This window comes from Cricetulus griseus, chromosome 6 (assembly GCF_003668045.3).
Source record: "Cricetulus griseus strain 17A/GY chromosome 6, alternate assembly CriGri-PICRH-1.0, whole genome shotgun sequence".
NCBI lineage: Eukaryota > Metazoa > Chordata > Mammalia > Rodentia > Cricetidae > Cricetulus > Cricetulus griseus.
The window spans coordinates 654,613-668,140 of NC_048599.1; the positions used below are offsets into that span (position 1 = coordinate 654,613).

Sequence of the window (13,528 nt, forward strand, 5' to 3'; positions counted from 1 at the left end):
TACACAGAGAAACCCTGTCTCAAAAAAACAAAAAAAGCCCAAAAAACATTGATGACCCTACTGTGCTGAGGAGAGTCTTCTGGTATGCATCCTTAACTTCTGTGGAGCTGGCTCTTCCCACTGGCTGGTCCCCAGGAGCCAACCTAGCACTGGAGGTCAGGAACTCTGGGGTGGGGGGCCCAGATTTTTACTAAGTTTTGGCGTTGTCCCTTTAAGATGCTGTCTTCCATATATTCTGAAATACATGCCTGCTTCTGAATCTGTTTCTGAGCTACTCATGTAGTAGTGTGCATGAATCCATGGTCAGAAACTCTAAGACTTCCAAGTGCAAACTATGTGGACAGTTGGGTTTGTAGGTGCCAGAAATGAATTTGGGGATATACTAGAGTGGATGGTTTGTCTTTTTTAATATTAAAAAATTGGAACTATGATGAGTCTAGGATTACTATAGTATCAGTAAAACTTAGACAAGAGGTAAAGGTAAAGGTGACCTATAGGGCAAGTAAAGGGAAACAAGGTAGGCAGAGAGTTCCCCTGCCAGTTTCCCAAGGCTTAGTCACAGGGGCTTGTACACAGAACCAGAGGAGCGAAATGTTGGGAGTTGCTCAAGTTGGATGATGGCTCAGAGGCTGTTTTTTTCTGTTCTTTCTTTATATGTTTGAAGACATCTGTGATTAAAAATAAGCTCACTATGAACCAGAGAAGTACTTTGACTAGTGTTAGTGTAGTATGCTTCTCAGCCCTCTGAAAATGGGTGGAAAAGAAGGATTCAGATATAGCCTTGGAAGGATCATCAGGGCTTAAAGTTCTCGGTGCTATAATGTAGAGCAATACTCACATGTAGCTCTGCCTTACCTGCAGTGAATGGTTCACCTGCTACCATCACCATAGAGACCTGTGAGGACCCTGGTGACTGGACCACAGCCATTGGAGGTATATTCCCTCAGCTTCTTGGGAATACAGGTGGGCTCACGACAGGACCTATCTACCAGTGATCTGATCCTGACTGGGTTCAGGATCTGATCACTGACCCACTAGACTTATGGGCAGGAATATGGAACTCAGTGCTTCATGTGCTGGCCTCCTAAGGTGATGTCCTTTACTACTTCCTGCTGCCAGTTGCTCCATACATCGATTTGCCTACTGCCTACCTGACTCTCTTTTTCCATCGTAGATGACACATTTGCATTCTGGCGGGGACTGAAGGATGCGGGCTTACTGGATGAGGTCATACAGGAATTCCAACAGGAGCTGGAGGAAACCATGAAAGGTCTGCAGCAGCGAGTGCAGGACCCACCCCTGCAGCTCCGAGGTGAGGGGGCCCGACTCTCCCTGATTCTCTACTCCCAGGTCTTGCCATGTAGCTGGGATGGAAGTTGAACCTGAACACAGGACCCTACTGTGCTGAGGGGAGCTATCTTTTGGTATGCATCCTAGACTTCTGTGGTTGGTTCCTCAGGAGCCAGCTCAGCAGTGGAGTTCAGGAACTCTAGGAGGGGCCCAGATTTTTACTAAGTGTTGGCATTATCTCTTTAAGATGCTGTCCTGCTCAACAACATTGTGCAAAACTTTGGCATGCTGGATCTGGTGAAGAAGGTGCTGGCCAGCCATAAGTGCCAGATGGACCGCTCTCGAGAACAGTATGCCCGGGACCTGGCAGGTATGCCCAGCAGCAGTGTGTTTGGGGATAGTCATGTGTTCACACACTTTAGAGACACAGCCACATAGATGAACTTTTCATTTGAAGACCAAGAAGTCAGTAGAACACAGGCATCATACATGGAAAAGTCAGTAAAACTCCAGTGGCTGTGGCCTACTGTATGGAAAGCATAAGTCATTCTTTACTGACCTTTCTGTAATGAACCACATTATTTAATTTAAAGGAATATGACAGGGGAATGGAAAAAACCACCTGCACCAGCCAGAGCTGGATTGTCCTATGGTATTTGTATATTAGTAATATGTTTTCCCTGGTACTTTGATGCTGAGGGGAAGGTTTGGCCTGTAGAACTAATACTTTGGAACTGTGGTCTTGGGCCATCCTGAGGGCCATTAAGGGACCAATTGCTACCAACCTTTCCTTTCGTAAGCAGTCCTCTAGTCATTTGGGTTGCTGTTGGTTTATGATCTGCTCACTGATTATGCATACCTGCATTGTCCTTGTGGGAACACCATCTGTCCCAATCTGTTCTCTGTGGTGATGCTGTGTGTCCCCTGCAGCCCTGGAACAACAGTGTGATGAGCACCGTCGCCGTGCCAAGGAGCTGAAGCACAAGTCCCAGCACCTCAGCAATGTGCTCATGACGTTGACACCAGTCTCCCTGCCATCCCCTATGAAGCGGCCCCGTCTTGCACGAGCTACATCTGGACCAGCTGCTATGGCTTCCCAGGTGCTTACACAGTCTGCACAGATTGCCCTTGGCCCAGGAATGCCTGTGTCCCAGCTGACCAGTATGCCACTTAGCAAAGTGGTATCTACACTGCCTTCCACTGTCCTGGGTAAGGGTTCTCCTCAAGCTGCCCCAGCCAGTTCACCAGCCTCCCCGCTGCTTGGGGGATACACAGTCCTGGCCTCCTCTGGCTCTACCTTCCCCAGCACGGTAGAGATCCATCCGGACACATCCAGCCTCACAGTTTTGAGCACAGCTGCCATGCAGGATGGCAGTACAGTACTAAAGGTGGTCAGTCCACTGCAGCTGCTTACTCTGCCTGGTCTGGGACCCACCCTGCAGAATGTGGCCCAGGCATCACCTGCGGGCAGCACCATCATGACAGTACCCACAGCAGCTGCTTCTGGACCTGAGGAACACACAGCCACTATTGAGGTGGCTGCCGTAGCAGATGACCATGAGCAGAAGTAGCTGGCAGGGAGGGTAAGATCCTTCCAAGTTGGGCTGGCTGCCTCTCCTCAGGCCACTGCAGGCAGAGGCCATTACAGACACAGGCCGCAGGGCTGGCTCAGCACAGGCAGGTCTGATGGGCTGAACCAAAGAGAGGATTGCCGGATGAATCAAGAGAAGAAAAAAGGGGCAGAATGATGCCAGCAACCTGGAACATCAGTCTTCAACTTCTAAACTTCCTCCCCTTTTTTCGTGGGAAATACTCTTTTCCATCTGTTGCTTATTAATCCTGTTTACACATTGGGCCTTGAGCAGGAACCAGGGGTCAGTGACGAGGAGGAGGCCTGGGTGCTTCTGGTACAGCTTGCAGAGCCAGCACCAGAGCCCAGCTGATCACACGTCCTAGTGCCTGCACCCCAATGGGGCTGAGCTTTCTGGGACATTATTGACACATGTCTTGGGCAGCATGCCTGAGTGTGGAAGCCATAGATCCTATGGATTTGGTCTCTTCCCACAGTTCTCTGTAGGTTCAGTATGGCCAGTGTCCATGTTCCTTCACTGTGGGAACATGCCCTGGGGCTGAGTGCAGACCCCAGTCAGGACCCCTCCCACCACAAAGGCACTCAGGTGGTGAAGGGGTCTCATGGACCTGGTGTGTTCTAGACCCCTTTGCACATGGGCTGCAGGTGTTAATTGCTTAGTAGGCTTCTAGGAAAAATTAATAGTGTTTTCAACCAAAACAATGCTGAGTGCCTAGACTCCTGAGTCAGTTCTGGGAGGGACCCAGAGCACCTATACATACACCTAGCCAGGTGCTAGAGGTCTTAGGTAGTGTCTTTCCCTGAGACAAAGCTCTGGAGGATTTGTATGGGGGTATGCCTGTGACTTGGGGTAGCTCAAATGACTCCTATGTGCAACCTGCTCTTATAGCCCCCTATAGTAGCCCCCCTAAATTTTCCCTGGAGATAGAGCAGGGCCTCTCTGTTCAATACTCATTGTCTCTATCCTGAGAGCCCTAGGCTATGTGAGAAGGCTGTTTAGAGTTGGTGGATCAGACAGCTGGGAGATAGGATCCAAAATATTCCATGGAAGGCTGTCTGCAGGCAGTTTTTACAGGTCTGGTTGGGCCCATGCAAGGGGCTGTCCTCTAGGCCAGAGTCCTTGGAGTCAAACAATTCAGGGAACAGAGTTTTGGCCTCTTGGTAAGGTATGTCCTGGGATAGTCCTAAGGTGCCTCTTGAACCTCCTGTTCTGTCAACTGAAGGCTTTGTCTTCAAGGGTCCCACAGCAGGAAGGGGCCACTGTCCCATTTCTCTGCTTTGAAGGGAACTGGCTAACTTTTTGTCCATCCACCCCACCTTGAGTGCCCAGATGCTTTTACACCCTTGCTGTGACTGGGGCCTTGTCTGCCCCTGTCACCCCATGTCAAGCTACTGAGGTTCTCACTCTTGTTTTTCTTCTGTTACATCATTGTTCACTGTGGTCATGAATCAGCTGGTTCTGGCAGATGTTTACCTGTTTATGTATATACTCCTTTTTTGAGAACTCTTTTCCCTTGAGTTACAAGTCCTGTTATGTGCAGCTGTGTGACTCTAGGGACATTGGGAGAACCAGCAGGGTGGGTACTACCCAGAAGTCCCTGCTCTACAAGCTCAGACTAGATTAGTGTCACAAATAAAATCTTCCTACCTGGGGAACCAAGAGCCTTTCCTTGGCACAAGTCCCAGGTGCCATCTGCTTTTTGGGATGTGAGCCAGTTTCCTTTCTTCATAAGAGCAAGGTTGAAACCTTTTTAGCCCTTGCCCCTTAGAGCATGGAGGTACTGGAAGGTGAAGTTCATTTCAGAGCCATACAAAAATAATCCCCAAATCAGCTTCAGAATTAGTTCACACCACTCATTCCCAGTGTCCCCAGAGGCTGTCCATAGCCCACCCTCCAAGGCTGTTCCTGGCAGGCTAGGGAGGGTTCTGCAGGACAGAGAAGGCCCAATAGTCCCATCTGTGTGGAACCTGTAGCTCTGGGGGAGGAAGTGTGATCATTTGCCCCACCACTTGTTTGTACCCGCCTCTTGTGGTTCCTACTGACTCTTCTATTGCTGTGTTCCCTGCCGAATGGGCCATTCAGAATCCAGGAAGGAAGGTCTTCCCCTCTACATGCAAACATGGGTGCTTGTGGCTGCTTTCAGTTTGGTTTTCTGAGGAAATAGGACAGGATTTGGTTTTGCAGAGGGTGCAAGCTCCTTTCCATGCCTGCCCAGGAGGCATGCAAGGAAGGGCAAGTTTGAGTTCTTTGAGTTCTACTTTGTATGTTGTTAAGTAAGTATCTGCTTGGTACTTTGATTTAAAATAAAAAACACTTTTGTAATTTGTGTGTTTGTCTCTTGTGATGGAAGCTATGGGAGAAACCATATTTAACTTGTAAAAACATGCCCCTTGTAACAGTGCTAGCTTGTTTCAGGTTCTTCAAACACATTTGTCCACTGAGTCCAACTGTTGTAGGGGTTAGGACCAAGGAGCCTTCTTAGTGTCCTGAGGTCAAACAGTTTTTTTGTTTGTTTGATTGTTACTTTTTGTTGTTGTTTTTGTTGGTGATGGATTTTTTGGTTTTGTTTGTTTGAGACAGGGTCTCTACATAGCCCTGTCTGTTGTGGAACTCACAGGGATTCCACCTGCCTTTACTGGGATTAAATGTACGCACCACTACACTCTGGCTTTGGAGGCTGTCCTGGAACTAGCTCTTGTAGACCAGGCTGGTCTCGAACACACAGAGATCTGCCTGCCTCTGCCTCCCGAGTGCTGGGATTAAAGGTGTGGGCCACCACCACCTGGCCTTCAAACACTTTTAATAACTACACTAGGTACCATTCGGCTTCTGAGTTCAGCTCAGGGTGCAAGTGTAGTGTAGGTGCTAGGCATCTTTCTGTGTGCCTTTCTGTTGCATCAGGCTTTGCAGACTGGGTGGCTCAGAAACAGAGATTCACTACTTGTAAGTCAAGGCAGGCACTGTAGAGCTGTAAGGAACATGGAACAGGGTGAGGATAAAGCTAGAGTTAACTCTTCTTCACCTTGACCCAAAGCTGGAGCTCCAAGCACCTTCTCTAAAGGGTAGGGGGAGGCCTTTGCTGTCAAACTAGCCACATTCTTCCTTTGCTCAGCTCGTTCAAGATCTTTCTTCAGCACCGCTACCCTCTTTGGTACTGTGGTCCCTAGGAGACCACAGGTATGCCTCCTACATGCCACAGAGCAGAGAGGCAGATACCATATCATGTCGCTTAATGAGAATTGGATGAGGCACAGACTTCCTCAGGGTGGATGTTGATGGATGTATGACTTCCTAGTTGGGGGGGGACTAAACAAATGTTTACTTAGCATCTGAAGACTTGCTCTGATTCAGTGTTCTTCCATGAGCACGTGCCACTGCAATAGAACCAATAGAAGGCCATGGACACTGCCTATCATTGCACTTCATAGACCTCCTGTTTCCAGCCCACCTACAGTCCCCCAGAAAATCTGTAGGCACCTCAGATTTAATGGGTCCAAGACAGAATTCTTAATTCCTCTCCTGAAACAGTTCCCGTTGTCCTTTGTCTCTAGGAAGGATATCATCAGTCACACGTTGCTTAGGCCACCTTTCTGCACTCTCACCTCAGGAATCCCCTCCTCACTAAACCATACCCTTCCACCTCTCAGATCAAAAGAGTTCACATTTGTTCTTTACTGCTATTCTCTATAGTCACTCTGCCCCTGACATTACCAAAGAACCCATTTCTGCCCCTGGACAAGGGGCATATATATACCCTCATCAGCCCTTTTGACACCTATTCCTGACACTTGTGGCAGTTACGGCCTGCAGAATACAAACCCACTAGCTCAGAAAGGTTAACCTCTTATGCCCCCACTGAGAAGAAGTCCCTAGAAATGGGTTCTAGCACTGGCTACTCAACGGATGAGGATGCAAGAGAGAAGAGCAGGGAGCAGAGGAGCAGTCTACCCACTCAGTGTTCTGAAGCATTAGTCCATAGAGGTTGGGGCTGATGGATAACACCATATCAGGGCAGACTGCAGTGTGCCCATTCACCTACTTGAGGAGGACAATTTTCTTTTTCAGTTCTTTTGAGTAAATAACCATTGCTAGATCACATGGAAATAGTGTTTTACTTTTATGAAAAATTGCCAGTGTCTTCTAGTGCTGCTGTATTGCTTTGCGTTTCTATCAGCGATGAGTGTTCCTGTTGACCCACATTCTCACTCTGTGTAGTATACTTAGCATTTTGGACTTCGGCATTGTGACAAGTATATGGTTGTATCTCACTGTTGCATTTTTGTTTGTTTTGAGATGTTATGACTGGTAGCCCAAGATAGCTTCAGATTTGTAATCCTCCTGCCTCTCTCCCCTGTGGGATTACAGACAACGTACCACCACACATAACTTCCCTATTAAAAGTTATTATATCACTCACTATATATAAGATTATGTGGGGATGTATGTACTATGTGCATATGGAGGACAGAAGACAACTTTGTGGAGTTAGTTCTCTCCAACTTTGCATGGATTCCAGAAATAGAACTCAGGTTATCAGGCTTGTATAGCAAGTGCTTTTACAGACTGAGCCACCTCACTGCCCTTCCTTGTTGTTGCAATTTTGATTTGTAGTTGCATCATAATGGCATATGATATAGAACATCTTTTTAAAAAGATTTGCTTTTATTTTAATGTGTGTGAGCGTTTTACCTACATGTATGCATGTGCAGCATCTCCCTGCCTGGTGTCTGAGGTTCACAAGACAGATCCCCTGAACTGGAGATAACAAAAATGAGTGTGAAGGAGGGCGGTGGTGGTTTACGCCTTTAATCCCAGCACTCAGGGGGCAGAGGCAGACAGATCTCTATGAGTTTGAGGCCAATCTGGTTTACAGAGTGAGATCTAGGACAGTGAAGGCTATACAGGGAAACCTTGTCTCTGAAAACAAAAAAAAAAAAAAAAAAAAAAAGAGAGAGAGAGAGAGACCTTTATGAGTTGCCATGTGGGTGCTGTGAACTAAACTCGTGTCCTTTGCAAAATCAGGAAGTGCTCTTAATTGCTGAGCCATTTCTCCTGTCCTTAAAAGCCCTTTTTATGTGCCTATACATCCTCTTCAGAAGTGTCAGGTCTTCCCCCAATTTTTAAAAGACTTATTTTTATTTTTAATTTGTGAGCATTTATACCTATGAGCACTTTTACTAGCATGTCAGGTGCCCACAGAGTCACAGACAAGTTGGTAGCTGCTATGTGGGTGCTGGGCATTAAACCTGGATCTTCTGGAAGAGCAGCCCATGCTCTTACCCACTGAGTCATCTCTCCAGCTCTTCTTTTGCCCATTTTTAACTAGGTCCACTTTGTTAATTATGACTTCTGTTCTATTTCTTTTCTTTTTTTTTCCCCCAGCAGTGTAAGGGAGTCAAACTCAGGGTCTCACACATGCTGAGACTGACAGTAGGGGTAGATATTAGCCTTTTATTGGACCTTCTCATCAGATGCTTTTTCTTTCCTGCTTTCTATTTATTATGTATACAGTGTTCTGGCATGTAGCAAGCTAGAAAAGGGCATCAAATCCCATTATAGGCGGTTGTGAGCCACCATGTGGTTGGGTGGTTGGCTGGGAATTGAACTCAGGTCCTCTGAAAGAGCAGCCAGTGTGCTCTTAACCTCTGAGCCATCTCTCCAACCCCCAGATTTTTTTTTTTTCAAGTATCTCTCCCAGATTATGGCTTGTCTTCTCATTCTTTTAACAGTATTTTTCACAGCAGTTTTTCTTTTTTACTTTTGGTGGGCATGGTGGTACACACCTTTAATCCTAGCACTTGGGAGGCAGAAGCAGGTGGTTCTCAATATGTTCCAAGCCAGTGCTACACAGTGAGATGTTCTCTCAAACTAACCAACCAACCAAATAAACAACGAAAACTGCACTTATACTTTGGAGTTTGAAGATTTAAAAACATTGTGGGTTGGAAATATAACTCATTGGTAGAGTACTTGTCTACTATGCACAAGTTCCTACTTCATCACCAGCACTGGAAGAAAAAAATGGGGGATTGGTCAGGGGAGAAATCTGTTTGCAGTACATCAGGCATGAGTATTCTTTCTAAGTCAGTGGCCGCCGCTGCTGCTGCTGCTTTAGTTACTTTTCTGTTGCTGGGACAAAACACCATAGCCAAGGCAACTTATAAAAGAAAACATCCAATTTAGTTCTCATGGTTGCAGAGAGATAGAGTCCATGACCTGGAATGGTAGAGAATATGGCACCAGCCAGGCAGGCCTGGTGCTGGAGCAGTAGCTGAGAGCTTACATCTTCATCCACAAGTAGGTTGTGGAGAGAGCTAATGGGGAATGCCATGGGCTTTTGAAACATCAAAGCCCAACCCCAGTGACACACCTCCAATGAGACCACACTTCCCAATCCTTTCCAAATGGTTCCTCCGGTTCAAATTGATGGGCCTATGAATCATTCTCACTCAGACCACCAAGGTGATTTACCTTTTTTCTCAGTGCTCTTCACTTGGTGGAACTGTTTAGGAAGGACTAGGGGATGTAGCTTTGTTGGAGGAGTGTGTCACTGGACGGTGGGCTTTGAGATTTTAAGAGATTCCCAGTGCCCTCTCTGCCTTGTGATTGTGATCAAGATACAATCTCTCAGCTGTTTCTTCATGCCACCATCATGGACTCTAACCCTCTGAAATGGTAAGCTAAGTTAAACTCTTGTAAGTTGCTTTGGTCATGGTGTTTTTAATCACAGCAATAGCAATAGGGAAGTAATTAAGACATACTATTAGCATATATATGCATTTATAACTTGTTCTAAAATTGCATTAATGATCTAATTTTGTATATGCATTTTTTTTCTTAGTCCAATACTAGATTTCAGTCATACCAGTTCTTGTGCCTCCTTGGCCTCTTCAGTCTGGCCTGACCCCTGAGGACTTCTCTGAAGTGAACAGGTGGTCACTGAACACCTCTCAGGAGTCTGTATGAGGCTCATTGTGATGAAGCAAGCTCAATTTTTGTCATGAAACAGGGGGTTGTGTCTTCCCAGTCCCTTTTTTTTTCGAGACAGGGTTTCTCTGTGGCTTTGGAGGCTGTCCTGGAACTAGCTCTTCTAGACCAGGCTGGTCTGGAACTCACAGAGATCAGCCTGCCTCTGCCTCCCAAATGCTGGGATTAAAGGCGTGTGCCACCACCGCCCGGGCGTCTTCCCAGTCCCTTATCACAGGATTTGTGACACCCATTTGTCTGCCTCTAGTGATGTACACCCTGACTGCTCTGTTTAAGAGGCACTCAGGCAGTCGCCTGTAGTGGCTTTCTGAGGACCTTCCCTGGAAGTGAGCGCTTTGAGAAACTGAGCTGTGATCATCACAGGAATGAGAAATAAGGAGGCCACGGAGGAATTACAGCTGGGATGAGTAAGATCAGTGGTATGTAACAGCCATTGCTGTGTTGGGATATGGATGAAATGGGATATTCAGGACCTATCTTTACGTCCCCGAGAGAATGGCTAACCTTGGCTATGTTGGGAAGGCTGCTAGGGAAATAAGAAGAGTTTGGGCTAGGTACCTGTGAGACACTCAAGAAGAAGAGCTAAGGAGGCCCTTGGATCTTAGTGCCTAGTCCCGGGAGTCTAGGCTTTGAGGCCAAGTGTGGTTGGCCTGGGAACAGTCTGGAAGATTTTCTGGCTCTAGTACACCTTGAAGAGGCCAGAGAACTGGGTTCCTGGTGTGTATTCGGTACCTGATCAAGATATCCTAGAGGCGGTACATTATACGGTCCCAAAAGCAAAGGTGCAAAGACTGAGAACAGTAAGTCCCACACTGGCTACAGCCTACTTCCAATTTCTAGGACAGATTGCTGTGAGGTGTGTGTGTATGTGTGTGTGTATTTTTATAGTAAAAAAAAAATGCATTGCCGAATACTTTTTCTGCTTTAGTAAAGTGTCTAGAACTGAGAGACTCCTTTTCAATGACTGTCAGTATTCCCTGCATGAGAGGTGGAACTACTGTAGTGCTGTGTCTGGGGACCTGGAACTGTGGTGATTGACAGAAAGGCTGTCATGAGTAAGCCCATCCACAACTGTCTCTGTTACTATTCCTTGGTATGGTGCCCTGTAATTCTAGATGTGCCTTCCTAGTTGTTTTCCTTCTGGAACCCGGGTGGACCTGGGCTTAGTGTGGTCTTGCTGATCCAGAATGGAGACTCAATCAGGAGGTTCTGGTCTGTGTCTTCCTCACATGAAGGTGAACATTTTCTCTATATTTGGAACAATTTCTATTTCCTGTTTTGTTTGTATAGCAAATATTGGTTCATACATTCTGCCTATTTTTCCTTATAGGTTGTGAGTTTCTTCTGAATTTATAATATTTATAGTTTAAAATATTCTCTATTAAAGAAACTAGACTTTTACCTGTGATAATATTTACAATATTTCTTTTTCTGTTTGTTTGGCTTTTGTTTTATTGATAGTGAGGAACCTTCTCCTATACAAAATTGTTTCAGTTTTGTGTGATAAGCCGGGTGGTGGTGGCACACGTCTTTAATCCCAGCACTTGGAGGCAGAGGCAGGCGGATCTCTGTGAGTTTGAGGCCAGCCTGGTCTACAGAGCAAGTACCAGGATAGGCTCCAAAGCCACAGGGAAACCCTGTCTCGAAAAACAAAAACAAAACAAAACAAACAAACAAACAAAAAACCCAAAAAAACAAAAAACAGTTTTGTGTGATGAATTTTATCAATGGTGTGCTGGTAGATGTTTAACAATTGGTTCTCAGAAAAGGAAAAGAATTTCATTGTGACCTTGTTGGCCTTTCAAGCCATTGACTGAGTCTCTCAACAGAAGTTGGGAGAAACCAGCTTTAACATGTCTGCTCAGGTAGGGGTGAGTGATGACACTTGTCTCACTACAAGGATAAGTTTACTAACTGGTCCATCGGTGGTGGTGCATGCCTTTAGTCCTAGCAGAGGTAGGTGGATCTTTGTGAGTTCAAGGCCAGCCTGGTCTGAAGAGTTCCTGAACAGCCAGGATTGTTTCACAGAGAAAGTCTGTTTTTTGAAGCCCCCCTCCAAAAAAAAAAAATTAAAAAAAAGATTACTGCCTGTGAACATATTCACCCTGAGGTTCTTTTAGGTTGTGATTTTGTCTGTTAAAATCTTTGAACCACCTGCTGTAAGATATTGATAGAGGCCAGTCCTGTTCTGTCATCCTGTTTCTGGATGATAACAAGAGCCAGCCATCTTTTTCAGAATCTGGATGCTGCTTTACACCACATGTTAGACTCCTGCATGCATGTTCTGATCAGTTTGTGGACCCTGAACCAGAGATCTGCTTGTCCATCTGTAAGAAATATTAAATATGAATCTTTTCTATCAAATACTATGAAAGGAATTAAAATCGTTTCATCCTCCCTACTTTGTAAGACTTTATTGCAAATGTTTTAATTCCCCTACCTAGTTAAACTTTTGTTTACATAAAAGCTGCATTCCAGGAGTTGATGGCCTGGAGCAGTAACAGCCCCTTACCCCAGTTCTTTTCAGACTAGCCAATTGAATTAAGACTGATCTCAGACCCCCAGCCAATGGAGAAAAGACACAGTCACCACCTGAATTAGAATAAAAAGCAAGTGTGTTTCCTGTCACTGTGTATTTCCTCTTCTTGATCAAGAGCAAAGTTTTGCCTTGTTTAGACACTTCTTTTTCTTTCTCGGTTTTTGGAGACAGGTCTCTCTGTGTAGTCCTAGCTGTCCTGAAACTCTGGAACTCAGGGATCTGAGTGTGCTGTTCAAAGGCGTGTGCCACCACACCCAGCCCCGAACTTACTTCTAACACATCTGTGCCTTAACACAACTTCACAGTTGTGTGCGGGGCAGAGCAGGGCCAGGGGGAGGAGGGGCAAGTTTAGCAGCTTCAGCCCCTCCCCCACAGACCCCACCCCTCACAGAGGAGGAGCTATCATTCAGTATTTCTCCTCTTCCACCCATATTGTAAATGACACAAACCACTGTGCCTCAGCGTCCTAGCTCAGTGGCTACCCGACCTTTAGGGTGGAGACCAGAGTGCCTTGAGAGACTGGTGGCGGCACCTCCCCACAGAGCTCAGGTCCTCAGGCAACACAAATGAGAGCTCCTTGCACCCAACCCATCCTGGTCTTTGGTTTGGGGCCAGAAGTTTTCTAATTCTGAGTTCTGGCACAATCACAACATTTCTGTATCTTAAGGGGTTGACTATAATCATTAGAGCCCCTAGCGAGAAGCCTAGTGCCTTCTAGGAACAGGTCCTGCCCCAGCACAAAGTTCTCAGTTTCTGACCTGTCTGGCACTGCTCCCAGGGACCATAGCCCTGGGCTATAGCACACAGAATTAAGTTTGTCACAGCTCTATAGGCAAGGGCCCTCCCACTCCTGTTCGGAGCATCTTTTGACCCTAAAGCCATCCCCCCAGGGGCTTACCTCACCCTCGCCAACACAAGAGGCTACAGATATCCAGCTGTGAGTGGGGGGAGGGAAAGGAAAGGGCCAGGTCAAATTCTGTAGTGTTGACCCTAGGGAAACTGTGGGGGTGGGGAGTGTGTGTGTGGGGGGAATCTTACCAGGTCCAGGGAGCTCCGCCAGGTCTGGGAGGGAGGCTATCACTTGAGGGCGGGGCGGGGGCGGGGCAGGGGGGGCAGTGAG

General features: G+C 46.6%; 1 protein-coding gene and 1 long non-coding RNA gene across 5 annotated transcripts in view; one reads left to right on the plus strand and one right to left on the minus strand.

The window, feature by feature from the left end:
* Positions 1 to 5,204, plus strand: part of Gmeb2 (glucocorticoid modulatory element binding protein 2) — a 41,161-nt gene extending 35,957 nt beyond the window's left edge. For all 4 annotated transcript variants that reach the window (XM_027419947.2, XM_027419948.2, XM_027419949.2 and 1 more), the window contains 4 exons: positions 862 to 933; positions 1,175 to 1,312; positions 1,538 to 1,660; positions 2,221 to 5,204. In XM_027419947.2, the coding sequence (XP_027275748.1) occupies positions 862 to 933; positions 1,175 to 1,312; positions 1,538 to 1,660; positions 2,221 to 2,861 (974 nt within the window). In that variant the 3' untranslated portion in view covers positions 2,862 to 5,204. The remainder of the gene's footprint in view (positions 1 to 861; positions 934 to 1,174; positions 1,313 to 1,537; positions 1,661 to 2,220) is intronic.
* A 6,367-nt stretch (positions 5,205 to 11,571) lies between these two features.
* On the minus strand, positions 11,572 to 13,510 carry LOC103163982. Its single transcript, XR_003486259.2, has 3 exons — positions 13,447 to 13,510; positions 13,307 to 13,343; positions 11,572 to 12,196 (listed from the first exon to the last, which is right to left on the minus strand). It is a non-coding gene; the product is annotated as an uncharacterized LOC103163982 (long non-coding RNA).
* Between the last annotated feature and the right edge of the window lie 18 nt (positions 13,511 to 13,528).